We start from the raw sequence: 16,557 nt of genomic DNA, 5'->3' as shown, positions 1-16,557 counted from the left end.
AATTTATAGCCACTTTCCTCATACCATATATTTCATAACACTAAATGCTGAGAACATCAATAACAACAAGTAATAATTTTAAACTGCCAAGTCTGATGGAAAGAGACTTTTAATTTATATATAAATATGCTTATTTCAGTTACCAGATCAAATATTAAAAAACAGAATAATTTCTACAGTTTTAAAAACTCTCATATATATTATCAAAGTAGGACACTAAAAGAAGTAATAAAATTATTTCATGACTAAATAAATAAATCATATTATTTTATGAGTTTGCAAAAATTAACCTAATCCTGAATATTTTAATGTGTTTTTTAACCTCTTTTAAAGCTTTCAAATTATATCGTTGCATGCAACTTTTTTATCTATTACTTTTTTAGTGTCAATAAGGCATTTCAGTGACATTCTTACATAAGATTGAGCAATGGCAAATTAAATAAACCTCTTAAGCTGATTCTAATTTTATAATGACAATTATGAGACACACTTTTTCCTTGTAGATAATACTGCTATGTTACAAAATAAAAATAGGTGCAGTATATCCACCAAAATATTTTAAATTTTCAGTCCTTATGAATAGTGCAAAAACAATGGATTAAAAAATTTGTTTTATAGATTCATTAAACTATTAATACATTTAAACCTTTACTTATTTAAACAGAACGAATAGGGAGGTATAACATTTACAAGAGCTCACTAAAGAACTCTTAAAGTATAGTAGAATATAGTTATTATTTAAATCAGTGAACTTCTTTTCACGCTTGCAAATAATAATTGCATAGATGAAAATTGATATGTAAAATATTCAATAAAATCACTTTATAACTAAAACTGAATCTTTTGAAACAGCAAAGAAATTTCAAGCTGATAAGTCACAATATAGTTAAATTAATATAACAGTAAATTGATATCAACAGATTAAATAATTTTGCATTCAACCAATACATTAATCACTGGTTAAATATTAAGTTTATTAAAAATAAAATACTATTCAGATTTTTTTATCAATATATGTTTCATTTGCAAATAATTAGAAAATAAGTAGAACAGTTTCATCGATCATTTAGTAAAAGCATTATTCTTATTAACTTTGCTTTCTTTGGGTATAATGTTTTAAAAAAAACATTCACAAAACATGCTTTTACAGCAATAAGTTTAATCTCTTTGTTGAAATTTACTTGTATTTATTTTAAATTAGTATTACCACAGTAAGAGTTGCATATGTGTGCAAGAAGTTAAAAATAAACTCCTAGAGCAATATTTCTTTACTTAATCAATAATGATGTTAAAAGAAAACTATCAATAAATACATTGCAGACATCAGTTTAAACATGTTTTTTTCTTTTTCTCAAAATAGGAAATATACTGTTTGCTATGACTACATAAATGCATATATTCCTAGTATTGGACTTCTTAAATTTCTACAACTGCTTAGAAAAAGAATTCATAACAGAAATGCAAAGACTCTTTATACATTTATATGTTTTTTACTCAATATTAGCTAAAATCTAACTGTACATATTTATAATAGGCAGCATTTAAATGAAATTTATAGGGAAAAAACTAAAGTGGATCGATTATAAATATTTTTAGAGAAAGCTCATATATTAAATGATCTGACATTAAATAAATAGTTCTTTAAGAAGCATGAAAAATTGCATTGTATAACTTGCATAAATTGATCACTGTTCTTTTAGATTAACTATATTTTTAATTTAAATGCAGTAAGTGAAATGTTTCAACAGAAGAGGAATTTCCAACCTATTTCAACAAAAGCTGACATTGCTTTTTAAATATTCATTAGTACATAAAATAAGAATTGAGTTGCCACAATGAGAAAAACAGCAGATAGACAAATAGTTAAATAGAAATAATATTATTAAAACAAAATACTGTGTATTTTAAGGTGTTATTCTTAATAGGATTGCAATTTAAATAAGGTGAAAGAAACTTGGCAGCATAGCATTGGTCTGTAACAGGCTCTAGTGCCCAAGAGGGTGAAGAAATTAAATCGATATATTCTTGTTTAATTGCATTTTTAAAACAAAAATTTGTTCTTAATTTACAATTTTAAAAAATAAAATAATAATTTAATTTTTAACGCATATGTTGACACAACAATTAAGCATGGATTAATTTGATAAGGTCATATTTTATCAAGAATAAAAGATAATGAAATGATATGGATTAAAGGTGTTTTCAGTTGGTGCAATGAAACTACCATGAAGTCTTTGTAATTTCTAAAAACATTTTATGCATAACAACTAGATTAATGCAAGGTGTTTAGACTTATTTATAAATGCCTTTTACCATTATTACTGTTTGTCTAAGATAGGTACTCTGCCAGTAACTATGGTAACGAGGTATGATAATTTCAAGTAGGGGTGGGGGATCCCTCTTTAGGACTGGTTTAGGCGAGAGAAGAGACCTCTTTCATCGAAGCTACCCTCCCTAAAATGCCCTCTTCTTGTTTCCATAGCACAAGACTGCCGCAGACTTAGTGGCGGTCAGAGTACCTATCTTAGACAAACAGTACCTTAGTATTTTGTAAACATCAGATTGAATCAAAACCTTATTTCAGTGACAAAATTTCATAAACTTTAAAAAAAAAGTGAATTAATATTTTTAAAAAAAACATATGTAAAATTGGCATTGAACATTTTAAGGCGTAAATAAAATCACAGATATATAAAATAAAAAATTCCATTTTAAAATAAAATACTTTTTTTGTAGTTAATATCTTATACATAAACTGTAACTGTCCATATATATTATTACTTATTTGATGCTTTTAGACTCTCATCCTTCCCATAATGACATCCATACCCCCTTTTGCCAAGATGAGACGTTGCCACAATTTTTAGTTCAAGGAACCCCTTGACATATAGAACCCCTATTTGTGTGCATTTCTTTGCAACACACTTTTAGAATGAATTAAAAGGAACTTTCTGGTTATTTATCAATTTCTACTATCAAACTATAACATAAAAACATGCTTGTGCATCTTATATATATTTATGAGTATTATTCATGTAATCTAGTTTTTAAAACTATTTTTCAAATTTTTCTCCTTCGTATATATGGGTAATATAAATCTATAAAAACAGAAGTTTTATTGACTTATGCTTCAATTTTTATGATATACTATGTTTCAATAAAACTAATGCAAAATTAATTTGTACGCTTGATACAAATCGTTGGGATTTTCAAACAAAAATTTTTGAAGATTTAGAGGCATTTTAGTTTTTTATTCAGACTTATTGCGCTACTGAGAAGTTTAAATTTTCGTGAATTTTCAAGAGAATTTTTGATAGAACTTAGTTTGAAAATTAGCGATCTCGACAATATCTTAAGAATTAAACAAAACTTTTATTCATTGTTATTCAATTTGTTTTAAACACAATACTTATATTTTATTATGATAAATATATACACAATTTAGATGGAAAGGGTTTGCTGAATAAAATTTTAAAATTTAAAATATACACAATCTTATATGTGAAACGATATTTTATATTACCACACATTTGATCAATTAAACGATAGGTTCTCAAGCTATTTTTGATCACCCACTTTGCAAGACAAAAATTTTCAATATCTAAAAATTTTTTTATCTAAAATACTTCTAACTGTTCCATAATTTATTGAAAATATACCTAATGTCCAATGCATTCATCTTTATAAATTTTATTTAGATACTTAAGTAGCCCATATTTAATATTAAATATTTGTATTAATGAATTTATCACTTTCACTAAAGCTTTATATAGTATAAATGAATGCTTACAAAGAATTTTTTTCTTAAAATAGAATCCAATTTTCCTGTCCAAAAGTCCTGTAAAAGATTTAAATATTAATAAAGTATTCATAAAAAATTTTAAAATATATTTTGGAAAAATTTTATGGAAATTTAATGGATCTTTATCCCAATGGCAATATTACCTGCAGTTTAAACACTTTTCAAATAGTTCCACTCTAGTATTAATGAGTGATGACTGACGTGGGAAAAAAATGATATTGCTGTCAAAAAATAAATTCTACATTCAATATCCTCCCCAAAAGTAGTAATATATATGAACAATCGCAACACACAAAAAAAAATAATAATTTGTAAATTAATACTAAAATTTCTAGAAAGAAAGAAACAGGTTATTTATAAACAAAATGTTTGTTTTAAGTTATTTTACTTGTTCATAACTTCTCACAGTATAGATCTTAATACCAACATACAATCATCAAATAAGTCTAAAATTAAACAATAACAAAAATAACTTTTTCAAAGGGACTAATCATACAGTAGGCATAAATTACATCATTTAGTTCAACTAATTAAATATCCAAGATTTGTTCTAAATAAAATTATGTTTATGACTAGAACCACTATCTATGTTTTCTACATACTCTCTGTTTCGATAAGCAAGCCAAAATTTCAACATAGACATAAAATTCGCTGAATTGCCAATCATTGAGGTTATATAAAATTCCTCAGTGCATGCTAAATTTGATAACTACATTTACAACATGGTGAGCAATAATGTTGACCTGAGAACAAAAACATTATGGCATGTTACACAAAAAGCATTCATCACCATCATTTACAAAAAATAAAGAACTAAGTTATTAAAATAAATATATCACAGACGGTAGATTTGAGTTGCATTCAAATTTATCATTTTGGAACGAGGCCACGAGGAACGGGATACTGCTCCACATCAACTTTAGTTTTCATTTGACGACCACAATTTGAGGATGCTCTGATTCTGAAAGAAAAGAAAAACAATAACATTGTAGGTCAATCCAATTGTAAATCAGTTTACAGTAGAAAAATGATTATATCATAGCCATAGGACAGTGACTGTTTAAAAATGTTGTGTTAGTTTTAAAATAATACGTTTAAAATCAGATAGATTCTGAAATATTTGCAATAAAGAAGATAACTATGACTGAAAACATTAACACAATTTAAAATATCAAAATTATGAAAGTTCTTTCAAAGTTGATAAAACTTAGAATTTGATCAACTTAAAAGATTAAATCCTCTTAGTTTTAATAACCTAATAATCATTTTCTCATTGTAATTATTTCAATTAGTAACTTTTAAATATTAAATTTAGATACTTTTTTAAAAAATAATGAACACCGTTTTTTGTTGAAATAACAAAATATGCTCTTACCCAAATCTACCATACTTTTGGACTGGTTCAGAACTTTTATCAGAATTGTGCCTAAAATGTTGTCTGAAAAAATTACAACATTTAAAAAAATAGCAATTTTTGAAAACAATTTACAAAATAATACAACAATCACAATAAAAATTTTACACTAGTTGAATGATTAATAAACCAAAATCATTTAAAGGATGTAGGATTATCCTTGTGATAGAAACAAAGGATATTTAGCAACAGTTACTGAGATATAAGACACTTGGGCATTGCCTCATGTGGTCAACAGGCTCAGATATTCAAAAATTTGAAATATCATTAAGTAAGACAACGATCAAACTTCCTAAAATGATCCAAACTCACTAATTCTTAAGTTAAACCCATCTTTGACTAAGGTTCATAATTGCTACTCCTGAAAGTGTTCTTTCCAAACTTGACATGACACAAAATTGTGCATTTTGCTTAATTACTCGAGCAGCAAAATCGACTTGTGTGCACCAAATTGAAAGATACTGACTGACACTGGAGATACTTCTTCTGGTTATTCACATTTTTATTGGACAGCAAGATAACTCACAGCCCATTGGCAAAGGCGAGGAAGTAGGGTATAAATGCTTGTTAAAGTATAGAGTAGTTAGAAAATAATGCTTATTAGAGTACCATAATGTACATTCTTTTTTCATATTTGCACTTCATACGTTACAATAATACTAAACCATATGTAGTTTAGGGCAGCTGTCTCTATAACAAATCGAAAATTGAAATTTACCTTTTGATAAAATAATGCTTTAAATTTAGTATCAATATCTGCAGTAAATAGTTGAGCATAAATTTAATGCTGTATAAATTATAATATGTAGTGTTATTGTAGAAAAAAAATTTCAAAACTATTTTTTTAGCAGTATCTAAGTCAATCGAAATAATTACTAACCTATGAGATGAGAACTACCTAACCATCTCGGGAAATAAAAATAAACTATTGATGCTTTATTACTATTATTTTAAACTTCAATATTTTTTTTAACTTGTTTTATAAGACTCTTAATATTTTATCCCCAATAATATGCATTTATATAATAAATATTTATTGAGTAATTTTAATTCAAGAATAGGTCTTCTGATCATAAGGTTATTTTGATTATAGATTTTGGGCTGTGAATGAAAATGATTAAAAATTCATAACAATTTACACAACTTTTTTTTGAAAGAAAGAGAGAGAATGAAATGAAAAAAAAAATGAGAGATATTTAAAACATGAATTTTTTTTATTACACCTGCTCCGAAACTTGGAAGAACTATATGTGAATTTCAACACGATCTTACTTTAGTTTTGTTATTAATTTTCAGAATTGGTACTTTCAACTATTTTAAGAATAATTTTTGAGTTCATAAGTAATTTTTACAACTAAATATTATTTGAGTTAATTGAAATTCTAGGTTTCACGATTGAATACTAGTTTTAAAGATTTTATCTATAGTTAGCTATTATTTATCATTATTAATAGTTAATAGCAGCTGAAAATGTGACATAATTCCTCTTGTCAATGAGATGACCAAAATTAAATTATTTGAAACACTGGCAAACAAACAAAAAATACATATAAAAGATGCTAAAATCTAAAATTTTGTTTCATTTAAAAAATATCTAATTCTAATGGAAATCACCAAAATTGTATCCCATACTTATGTACTGAAATGTTTTGTAAACAACTGAGTTTACTTGGAAACCAGAAGCACTTTACAAATGCACCCATTATATCAATCGATGAAAGTGTAAAAATAAAACAAACTTTTTTCAAAATCATACAAAAATTTTACATATTAAATATTGTTTTTAATAGATATGATTTAAAATCAATATGTAGCAAATTAGTTATTACATTTTTTAAAAATAAATTTTATATTTTAATTAACAATTGCAACAAAAATGATAAAAAAATTTTTTGTTTAGATAAAAATTGCATTGCATTATTTAAGAAAAAAATTTCAGCTTCTGTGAAATTGGGTATATGCTTAAGCCACTGATTAATAGTACGAAAGAAACATTAATTTAATATTGTGTATAATACATGAATAGAATAGCTTTACTGAATAAAACTTCTTCAAAAAATTATAAACAAAAATTAATTTTGAATACATACACATTTATTGTTTGGTCCGCCAATAACTTTCTAATAGCTTCTCTTGCATATGGATCTATTTCTGGTTCATAATGGTCAATTGTTCTACTACGTGGAACAGCGAAATCCACAACAACAATGTTTTCACTCTAAATAATAAATGTATTTATTATATTAAAATATTGTACATATTCAAATAATAATTTACACTATAAAAAGGATTCAAATAATTTACAATAATATTTTCTTTTAACTAAATACTTAAAATATGAGAGAAAGGTAAAGTATTAACTATAACTTTTCTTCTCTAAAATAAAAATGATACCAGAAACATACATTGAAACATAGTTGTATAGAACAGTCTGAAGTAATTTTTTGAACATTAACTTACTATAACAATATTACAGATAAATATGAATAATAAACAAAAATAATACGAAATTAAAATAACTATTTATTATAACTTGAATTTATTTTAAACTAGAATGCTAAAGTGGAAAGAGTCAATCAAAAAGAGCGTATTACAAATTGTAAGGAAAGCCTCTTATATACAAGTTTTTTAATACTCAGCAATTCAAAATGCATTTGATTGATTCCAATTATTTTAAAAAAAAAAAAAAAATTCATAGAGTATTTAAAGCTAAATCGCACGTTTGAATATTTAAACATCTACCATCATTTCTGCACTATGTTACATGTAATAAATAAAAAAATTACTCTATATCGAGGTCTTGCTGACAATCTTGTCATCTTTATTGCATGACTAGTCATTGGTCGGCGAAACTCATTTGCTGATGATGGTCGCTCAGCAGGATTAAAATGAGAGTAAGACCTGAAATAAAATAAAATCTTAGTCTTAATTGACACACTTCATTTTAACTAATCGAAGTTAATTTCGTTTACAACATATTACATTTCAGTAGGAAATATAACCCAAGCATCATCATCTTCATCATATTGCACATGTTCCAAAAACTTAGTTTTATCTTCAGGATTTACAAAATTGTCGATCACCAGATTTCTAAAAGAAAGAAGTCTCATAGTTACATTCTAATTTTCACACTGCTACAAATAATTTGAAGGTCAACACATTCATGTCAAAAGTAGCATTTTTTTCCTAATCAACTATAGCTTGGATCTTTTTGACTGGTTTAAGTACAAACAAAATAAAGTGCAGTTTAATATATACTGTATATCCTCATGTATAAGTTAACCCCCTATTTTGGTTATAAAATGGCAAATTTCTGGTATGTTGGAAGTATAAGTCGACCGCTGAAACAAACAAGTATGGATATTTCTAAATTTTATTGACTTAATAACTTTTTCTATGTTTTCAACATAAAAAAAGTTATTAAGTCTATAAAATTTTCTCCAGTTAGAAATATTTCACCTTGTCCTCTCTTGATATATTTTTCCTCAAATAAATATGCATAAACAAATGCTATGATGTTCTTAAAGATGATGAGAGAAAATGTAAAATAAAGGGAAAAACATATTAAAAAAAAGTTTTTAAATAGGAAAAATGGGTAGATTTATTCATATGTATCTCATTGTTTTTGAGGCATCAATATTTCACAATCAATGAACCTTCGATTTTATTACCGGTGTGTATGAGTGGACCCTTGATTTTCGTAAAATTTTTGAGATTTGTAAAGTCTACTTATATTTCAATGCATCTATAGAAAACATTTTTTGAAAGAGAGTTAAAAATGATATTTTAAGTAATCAAACATGATTAACTGCATAACCTTTTTTTCACAATTTTTGAAAACTGAAAAAAAAATAGATCAATTCTTTGTGTGCTGAAAAAACAGCATTTTTATTGCAACATTTAAAAATAACAATAACAACTGTAATTTAAAAATTATAATAATAATTAGATTTAAATATTATAGAGGAAAAAATCAATATATCTGTAAAAATCTAACAAAGTTTATTCATATTATTTGACGAATATGTCCAACACATTAAGTGCAGTTCTGATTAATTACTATCAAAAACTACAATATGTGTGCATTAACCCCTTAAAGGTGAAATTTTGAAGAAAACAAAGTGCCTTTTTTTGATTCAAAAAAATCATATAAAACTAAGTATAAGTACAATATATGTATTCATTTTTAATAAAATTTTTAGCTTGCATATTTGATGAGTGTTGACATCTACTTTAAAATAAACTATCTCTAAACATATTACAAATAGTCTGGTACTATAATCTGGTGTATAAATTGAAAAATAAGCATGATTCCAGTCATTGTTTAAATTTTATTTTTCATTACTTTTTAACACTCCAACCTGGCAATATTATGGGCATGAGAAATAGAGGATAAAACTTCATCCCATTATTATGACGGGAGAATTAAGGAAGGAAGGGGTTAACAGAGCAATATTAAGGCTAAAATATAATATTCTATATAATCTAGATAAAATCAATTTACAGTCAATGCTATCAAATGTCAACAGCTCATAACAATTAAAGAATATATATTCTCAGTCATCAGCTATTCACTTATTACAAAAACTAATTATTCTTATAAACACTTTACCTTTACAAATATTTTTAAAATTAAGTTATAAAAAAAATATTTGCATTTGAAAAAGACATTGATATGTTAATTTTCCTGGTAATGAAAATAAGTTATTTAATGATTAAAAACATAAGTTAAATTTCTATTTTGAATTCAAAAATAGGAAATTGAATTAAAACTACAGATAAAGCAAAGTCAAAAATGGAACTATGCAAAATCGTCGATTCAGCACTAAACACAATAAAAAACTATTTTCTACCATGAATAATAACAAAAGTATTTGTCATTTTATTTAAAATCATACCCTGAATATCAATTTATAATAGAATTATCACAGGCTTAGTAAGATGAATCTGAATTATTTTATATATTAAAGATTTTAATGTAATTAATTTATGTAATAATATCGTTCTGCATAAAACTTATTTTAAAATATATTTTCAATATATATTTAAAACCCTTTGAGGAACAATAGTATTTTTACATTATTATTATATTTTGAGTAATCATAAACAAAGAACAGTTTAAAAAAAACTTACGATAGTTTTAAATCACGCGTCAGTGTTTCAATCGTTTGTTCCTTTTCCTGCCTTTCAAAAGAATTTATTTCTTGTTCATCATTAATATCTTCTTTCAAAGCTTGGAGTCGTTGGAAAAGCTAGTATCAAAAAACAAATGTAAAATAGCATTAAAATTACTGTAAAATCATTTCTTGATAATTATTTAAAGAGATTAAAATTAATGATATTAACCTTCTTTAACTTTTTAGTTTTTACTTCAACTTCTTGTTGCAATGAATCGTAAGTTTCTTTCTTCTCTAAAGTACATTCTTCTTCTTCCACTAATTTCTTTTGCATTTCTCTCTCAATGCGCTGAAATTATAATTAACAATGAATATAAACTGAGTAGCAATTATTGCATAAAAACATCACAAATTAAGTTCAAATTATCGTTTGCAGAGTAGCTATAATTAGACACTGGATATAGAATCTGTTCTTTTTTATAGAATCTGTTCTTTTCTACACCTGTTCTTTTTTAGTTACAGTCTAAGATTATCATCAATAGATTTTTCAATAAAGCATGAAAAACAGAAGTGATTTAGTTTAGGAATGCAATAGTGATTTTGGCCGAATACGAAGCATTCAGCAACAAAAAGAAAACGACTAAATTCAGAATATTTGGTGGCCGAGAAGCAAAAAAAAAATTTTAAAAAAAAACATCAATAAATACTATTTTTTGCATATAAATTAGTTGTCATTGAAAAATAATCAAAACTTAGCTGTAATATTGGTATGGGACAAAGGGAAAAAGTCTTTAATATAGATGTTTAAGATAATAAAGATAATTCGATTTTAAAATGATTAGAAATATTTAAGATAAATAATAAAACTGGCTAACAGGTGTTAAAAAAAATAAAGTTGACAAAAGTGAAATAGAAAAAAAAATCCTCTTAATTCTTAAAACAAAACTTTAATGCTAAAAATAATTTTCTGTGAAAAAATTATCGATAAAATGATGAAAAAGATTAGGTCCAGCAGAAACGCTTTTAAAAATGCAGCGATATCATAAAAACAGTCATTAAAAAATAGATTATCTACGTACGCAAAACAGAAGAGATAAAAATCGATCTTAATCTTTGAAAGACAATTTTAAAGTTAAACATCTCAATTTTCCAATTACTGTATTTTCAAGAAAAAGTGGAGATGAAAGTCTAATAGAAACCCTTTTAATTGCCCCGTCATAATAAAAACGTCTATAAAAGCATAAGTTAGCTAGATAGAAAACAAAACAAAAATTGTGCTTAATTTTGAAACGAAAGATTTAACGCTGAAAATCTCTCAATTTAACTTTTTCTAATTGTTGTATTTTTAGAAAAAAAAGTGACCACACAAGAATAACGTTCATTAGAAACGCTTTTTAAAAATGCTGATAAAAAGAAAAGTTAATAAGAAAAGTAAAAGAGAAACAGAAAAAAATTTGTTCTTAGTTCTGGAATATAAGACAGTGAATGAAAGTTTTTAATGTATCCAGTTATCTAAAAAAGTGACAATGAAAGAATAAAGTCTATTAGAAATGTTCTGTTAAAATGCTTCTCTATAGTTAAAACAGAAAAACATGCAAAAGTGAAACAAATAAAGAAATACAAAAAGTGCTGTTGAAAAAACAACAAAATTGACTTGCCTGAATACAATTTTAAAAAAAAGCATTACAAAACTCATGGTTCAATATAAAGTAATCTAGTTTCAATTCTTCAAATTTCATTTTTCTATTTGTTGTTCAGAACATAAATTAACAAGCTTTAGAACTTATAAAATGTGTGTAAAAACTATTTCTAATAATGTATAATAAAAAAAATATAGTTTTAGATTATTCTTTATTTTATATTATTCTTTATAGATTATTCTTCTCGATTATAGATTATTTTTCTCGATTATAGATTATTCTATTCAAATTTCATCCCCAAAAAAAACTTTATTGAAAAATACTTTTCCAAATAATACTATGCTGAATATTCTGCCTAACATTTGGCCAACTGAATATTCGGAAGAAAGGGCCGAACATTCGTTACATCCCTAATTTAATTCATAAGCAATTCTATTAGAAATGATAAACAAAATTTAATGGAATAAAAATATTGTTAGGCTGCTAGAGTTGCATTACTAACAATAATTGTTCTTTTTTGTGTATCATAATGTATTTGTGTGATTGGCTGTATATCCCGAAAATATTTGTCGCAAAAAAGTTAGTACATCCAATAAATTTAAATTGGATACTTGCACTATATTTTAATCATTTCTATATTTGATGGTTTAAGGATTTATAGCACTCTAACATTTAAATATATATATATATAATTTGTATCCAAGATGAGAGAAAACAGTGATATTATTTATTATGCATGCAAAAACAAATTAAAGAAGAGAGAAGAATAAAACAAGCAAAAAATTAGACAAGGTCACTAGGGGACCTCAAAGGCTGGGAGCTCATACTATTTACTTGAAGAAGATAAAACTCCGACGACACTTTTACAGTTTATATGAATAGTATTTACATCAAAACTCGAAAATTTACAAAAAAATATTTTTTATTCACCATTGATTTTTTTACACCATTAAAATATAAAAAGCTTTTATAAACTGTATTATTTACCAGTTAGTATTGATGAAGAAGAGATTTTACAAATTTTAAAATTGGATTTTACCAACTTTTAATCAAAACCAAATATATTAGAATACTTTTAAAAGTTTCAAAAAACTTTGTGAAGAGATTTTTGTATAACATTTATATTTTATTCATATTCGTTGTTTTCTTTTATTCATATTCTTTTATTAAGAGACTGCAGTATGAAATAAATACTTTATTCAAGCCTGATAGTAAAAAGCTCTGGTCCAGACAAATTGAATATTATAAAATTGATGAAACTTAAAAGAGCATTAACAAAGAGTGTAGACACAAAAAATTAAAAAAAAAAATTTCTTAGTCTACTTAGCTTGAAACAATAATATTTTTTTACCATTATAAGCTTTGTAGCAATGTAAACTTTCTATAAATATTCTAATGCAAACAATGTAAATAATCAAATGTGAACAGTTTGACAGAATATTATGTAAACAATAATTATAAATCAAGACCTTTTGATCAGCTAACTCTTGCCGTCGCTTTTCCAAAATTCGCTGTTGTTCATTTGTATGATCTATTATGTTTTTTCCTCCACACAAAAGTTTAGCTTCAAGTTCCTAAAAAGAAATTACATTTTTGCCATTATAATTTTTAAGACATACTTTATATATAAGTAACGCATTGAAAATAAAAAGAAATTTAACTTTAAAAAATGAAAAAAAGAAAAGAAATACATTGCACTTTAACATGATGTATGCATCTCATCTACAAAATAAAAATATTAGAAATTATAAGATACCGTAAATAGTAACAAACCATTTACTAAATGAAGAGCTTAATGGAAGAAGATTCTGAGTGTTATTTTTAAAAAAAAGGAAACTAAAATTCCATGGGGATAGATTTTATTTTAATGCTATCTAATTATAATATATGAATTTAAAGTCTTTAAGCTTTAGAAATATCATTATATAAAGGCACTTAACAATAGCCTTTAAGCGAAGGAAAGATCCAAGTTCTTTTTGGTAACAATTAACAATAAGAAGTAAAAAGTATCTCTTTTGGCAGCAAATTAAATACCAAGAATGTAAATGCTGTGACATGGAGATTTAAATTAGGCATTGGAGATTTATAAATTTTGGCAATTGGAATGTAAGGCAGATTGTTTATTCTTAATTATCAAGGTGTAAACTGTTATCTTACCTAAATTCAACAAAATATTATAATTTACCCTCATACACATAGCTTTTCAAATATGAAAATGCACATTCAAAAAATAAACTAATAATAGTTCATAATATTCAGTGATTAGTAAAGTTTCTAATCAAGCTACAATTGATCTTCAAAAACTTAACTGCAAGTAAAATTTAATCACAATTCTTATTTCAATTTAATATAAAATTGGGACGAAATTCAGCCCAGAGTTTCTACACAATTATATTGATTAATGAAATAGATCAGTTGAAACACATAAATTAAACTTTAAACTGAAAACCTTCCAATCATGAGAATTAAAAAACTTTTAAAGAATTAAAATTATAAGAATTTAAAAACTTATACTTTTACCTGCAACTGGGAATTTATTTTCTCTTTTGCTTCATTTTCAAGTCTCAATTCTTCATCTTTAGCTTTAATATCCCTCATTATCTTTTCTTTTTCCTAATATAAATATAATTATTTAAAATTTCATATGTCATAAAAATATCTATTTTCCTATCAAGATATTAACTTACCTCAGACATTAGATTTTGTTCATTTAAATATGCTACTCGCTCTTCAGATAGAAGATTTTCCATTTTCTTCACAATTTCAATGCTAGCATCATTAATTTCTTCATCAACATTTTCTTCGGTTATCTTGGGAGATTCTTTCTTTTTCTTCCGCTTTGCTTCCTTAAGAGCTAATTGAGCCTTCAGGCTGAATAAAGATGTAAAAATTTGTAAATTATTCTTATAAAAAAGGAGAAAAATAATGACTTTAGTTCTTTACAATGATTATAGAAAAAAAAATCTGAGCAACCAATAAATATATTTTTAGAGTTTATTGAATGCCAATTTAAAAAGCATTAAACATTTCTTTACTCAAATATTTTAATAAAAATTTTTTTTTAAAAATTAACAACAGTACATACGTATTTATTTCTTGCTGATATTGTAATAGTATGGCATCCTTAGGATCAACATTCACCACTGGTTTGTTCTTAATATTCTTGGCTCGATTTGCATATCTGAGAAAAGAGATTGAAAAGAGTCAGACATTTTTAAAACATTATACATATAAAATATAAAAATTATTGATCTAGTATATTACGAATTAATTTCTAACATTAAAAATAAAAAAATGAACCAAACGCATAAGCTCTAAAAAACACATTTTTATTATAATAATAATAAAGTAATTAATATTACAGTAATACCTCTATGGTCTGAACCTCATCCCTCACAATGTGAACTATACTTACATTCAAGCAAAATCTCCCCAATTTAAAAGGTACTGCATTTTAAATTATAATACATAATAAAATATTTTTAAAGAAACCACAGTATGACTAATGCTGCAAGTATTTCTCAATTAGAAATTCTGAAGTTGCTATTTTGGTCTTGGCAGTAATAAATAATTTTGTTTTACAACTCTAAAGACTGTATTTTTCTAAGAGAACATGATAAACCTCAATTATCTAAAAATTTCAATTTTAAGAATTCTGGGCCCTATTTACTTTGAATAACTGTTAATTCTTCTCAATTTGGAAGTTTATGAATATTTTTGCTTTAGTTACTTAAATTCCACATTATAAAATCTTTGACAGCTAAAATATCTTACGTTGAGACTTAAACGAATAAGACACCAAAATTTCTTAAGAATACTTTCAAATTCAGATTGTATTATTAATGAAATTTGTAATGGTATAATTAAAAAAAATTAATTGCCTTATTTCAATCTCTAACGATTAATGAAAGTTAAAATATTTCATAATATTCTAAAAATGAAAAACTCCCAAATGCTTTTTAAAACTTATTTCACACTTTAAAAACTTTCATTTAACTTTGAGAAAAAATATTAAATACTGTTGTATGTGAGATCATACTCTGACTTACTCAATATAAAAAAAATTTGATAACTTCATTTAATAGAATATTCTAAAATATTTCTCGTAAGTTACATATATTCTAAAAGGAAAGAGAAAAAATTTCTAATCTCTAAATAATTTAATGTCTCAATCAAATTTCAAATTTATTTATTGACTAAATTTAAAAAAAAAAAAACTACACCTCTTTGCTTTTTTATTAAATTCAAATTCAAATTTAAGCATTAAAATTATATTATGAAATAACACATTTAAATTAAGAAGTGGGAATAAATTGGAGGAAAAAAAATGAGAACAGCATAGCTTTAAAATTATATTTTCTTGACATGTTTGATTACCTTAAGGTTGTGATGGTTTCTTCATAATTATAATTTGCAGGACCTATATTGGCTATCATTATAGTTTTGGCATTACCACCCAAAGAATCTGAAACAGAAAATAAAAGTATTAAAAATATCTTTCAAAGAGATATTTTCAATATAAATAAAACATCCTGAGAAACAGATATGAATATATTTAACTGATTCAGTATTGCATCCTCTTTT

General features: G+C 25.1%; 1 protein-coding gene across 2 annotated transcripts in view; it reads right to left on the bottom strand.

Annotated features, from left to right (window-relative positions):
- Nucleotides 1–3,890: 3,890 nt before the first annotated feature.
- LOC107445016 (kinesin-like protein KIF3B) overlaps nucleotides 3,891–16,557 on the bottom strand; it is a 28,952-nt gene continuing 16,285 nt past the window's right edge. For both annotated transcript variants that reach the window (XM_016059325.5, XM_016059326.4), the window contains 12 exons: nucleotides 16,351–16,438; nucleotides 15,059–15,154; nucleotides 14,661–14,844; nucleotides 14,494–14,586; nucleotides 13,443–13,547; nucleotides 10,563–10,682; nucleotides 10,350–10,468; nucleotides 8,199–8,306; nucleotides 8,003–8,117; nucleotides 7,307–7,434; nucleotides 5,178–5,240; nucleotides 3,891–4,763 (listed from right to left, as the gene is read on the bottom strand). In XM_016059325.5, coding sequence (XP_015914811.1) covers nucleotides 4,673–4,763; nucleotides 5,178–5,240; nucleotides 7,307–7,434; nucleotides 8,003–8,117; nucleotides 8,199–8,306; nucleotides 10,350–10,468; nucleotides 10,563–10,682; nucleotides 13,443–13,547; nucleotides 14,494–14,586; nucleotides 14,661–14,844; nucleotides 15,059–15,154; nucleotides 16,351–16,438 — 1,310 coding nt within the window. In that variant the 3' untranslated portion in view covers nucleotides 3,891–4,672. The remainder of the gene's footprint in view (nucleotides 4,764–5,177; nucleotides 5,241–7,306; nucleotides 7,435–8,002; nucleotides 8,118–8,198; nucleotides 8,307–10,349; nucleotides 10,469–10,562; nucleotides 10,683–13,442; nucleotides 13,548–14,493; nucleotides 14,587–14,660; nucleotides 14,845–15,058; nucleotides 15,155–16,350; nucleotides 16,439–16,557) is intronic.

The sequence above is a fragment of the Parasteatoda tepidariorum genome, chromosome 3 (assembly GCF_982258835.1).
Source record: "Parasteatoda tepidariorum strain Cologne lab strain chromosome 3, Ptep-v5.0, whole genome shotgun sequence".
NCBI classification, from domain to species: domain Eukaryota; kingdom Metazoa; phylum Arthropoda; class Arachnida; order Araneae; family Theridiidae; genus Parasteatoda; species Parasteatoda tepidariorum.
Note: the sequence above shows the minus strand (reverse complement) of the source record. Positions and strands in the feature narration are given on the sequence as shown.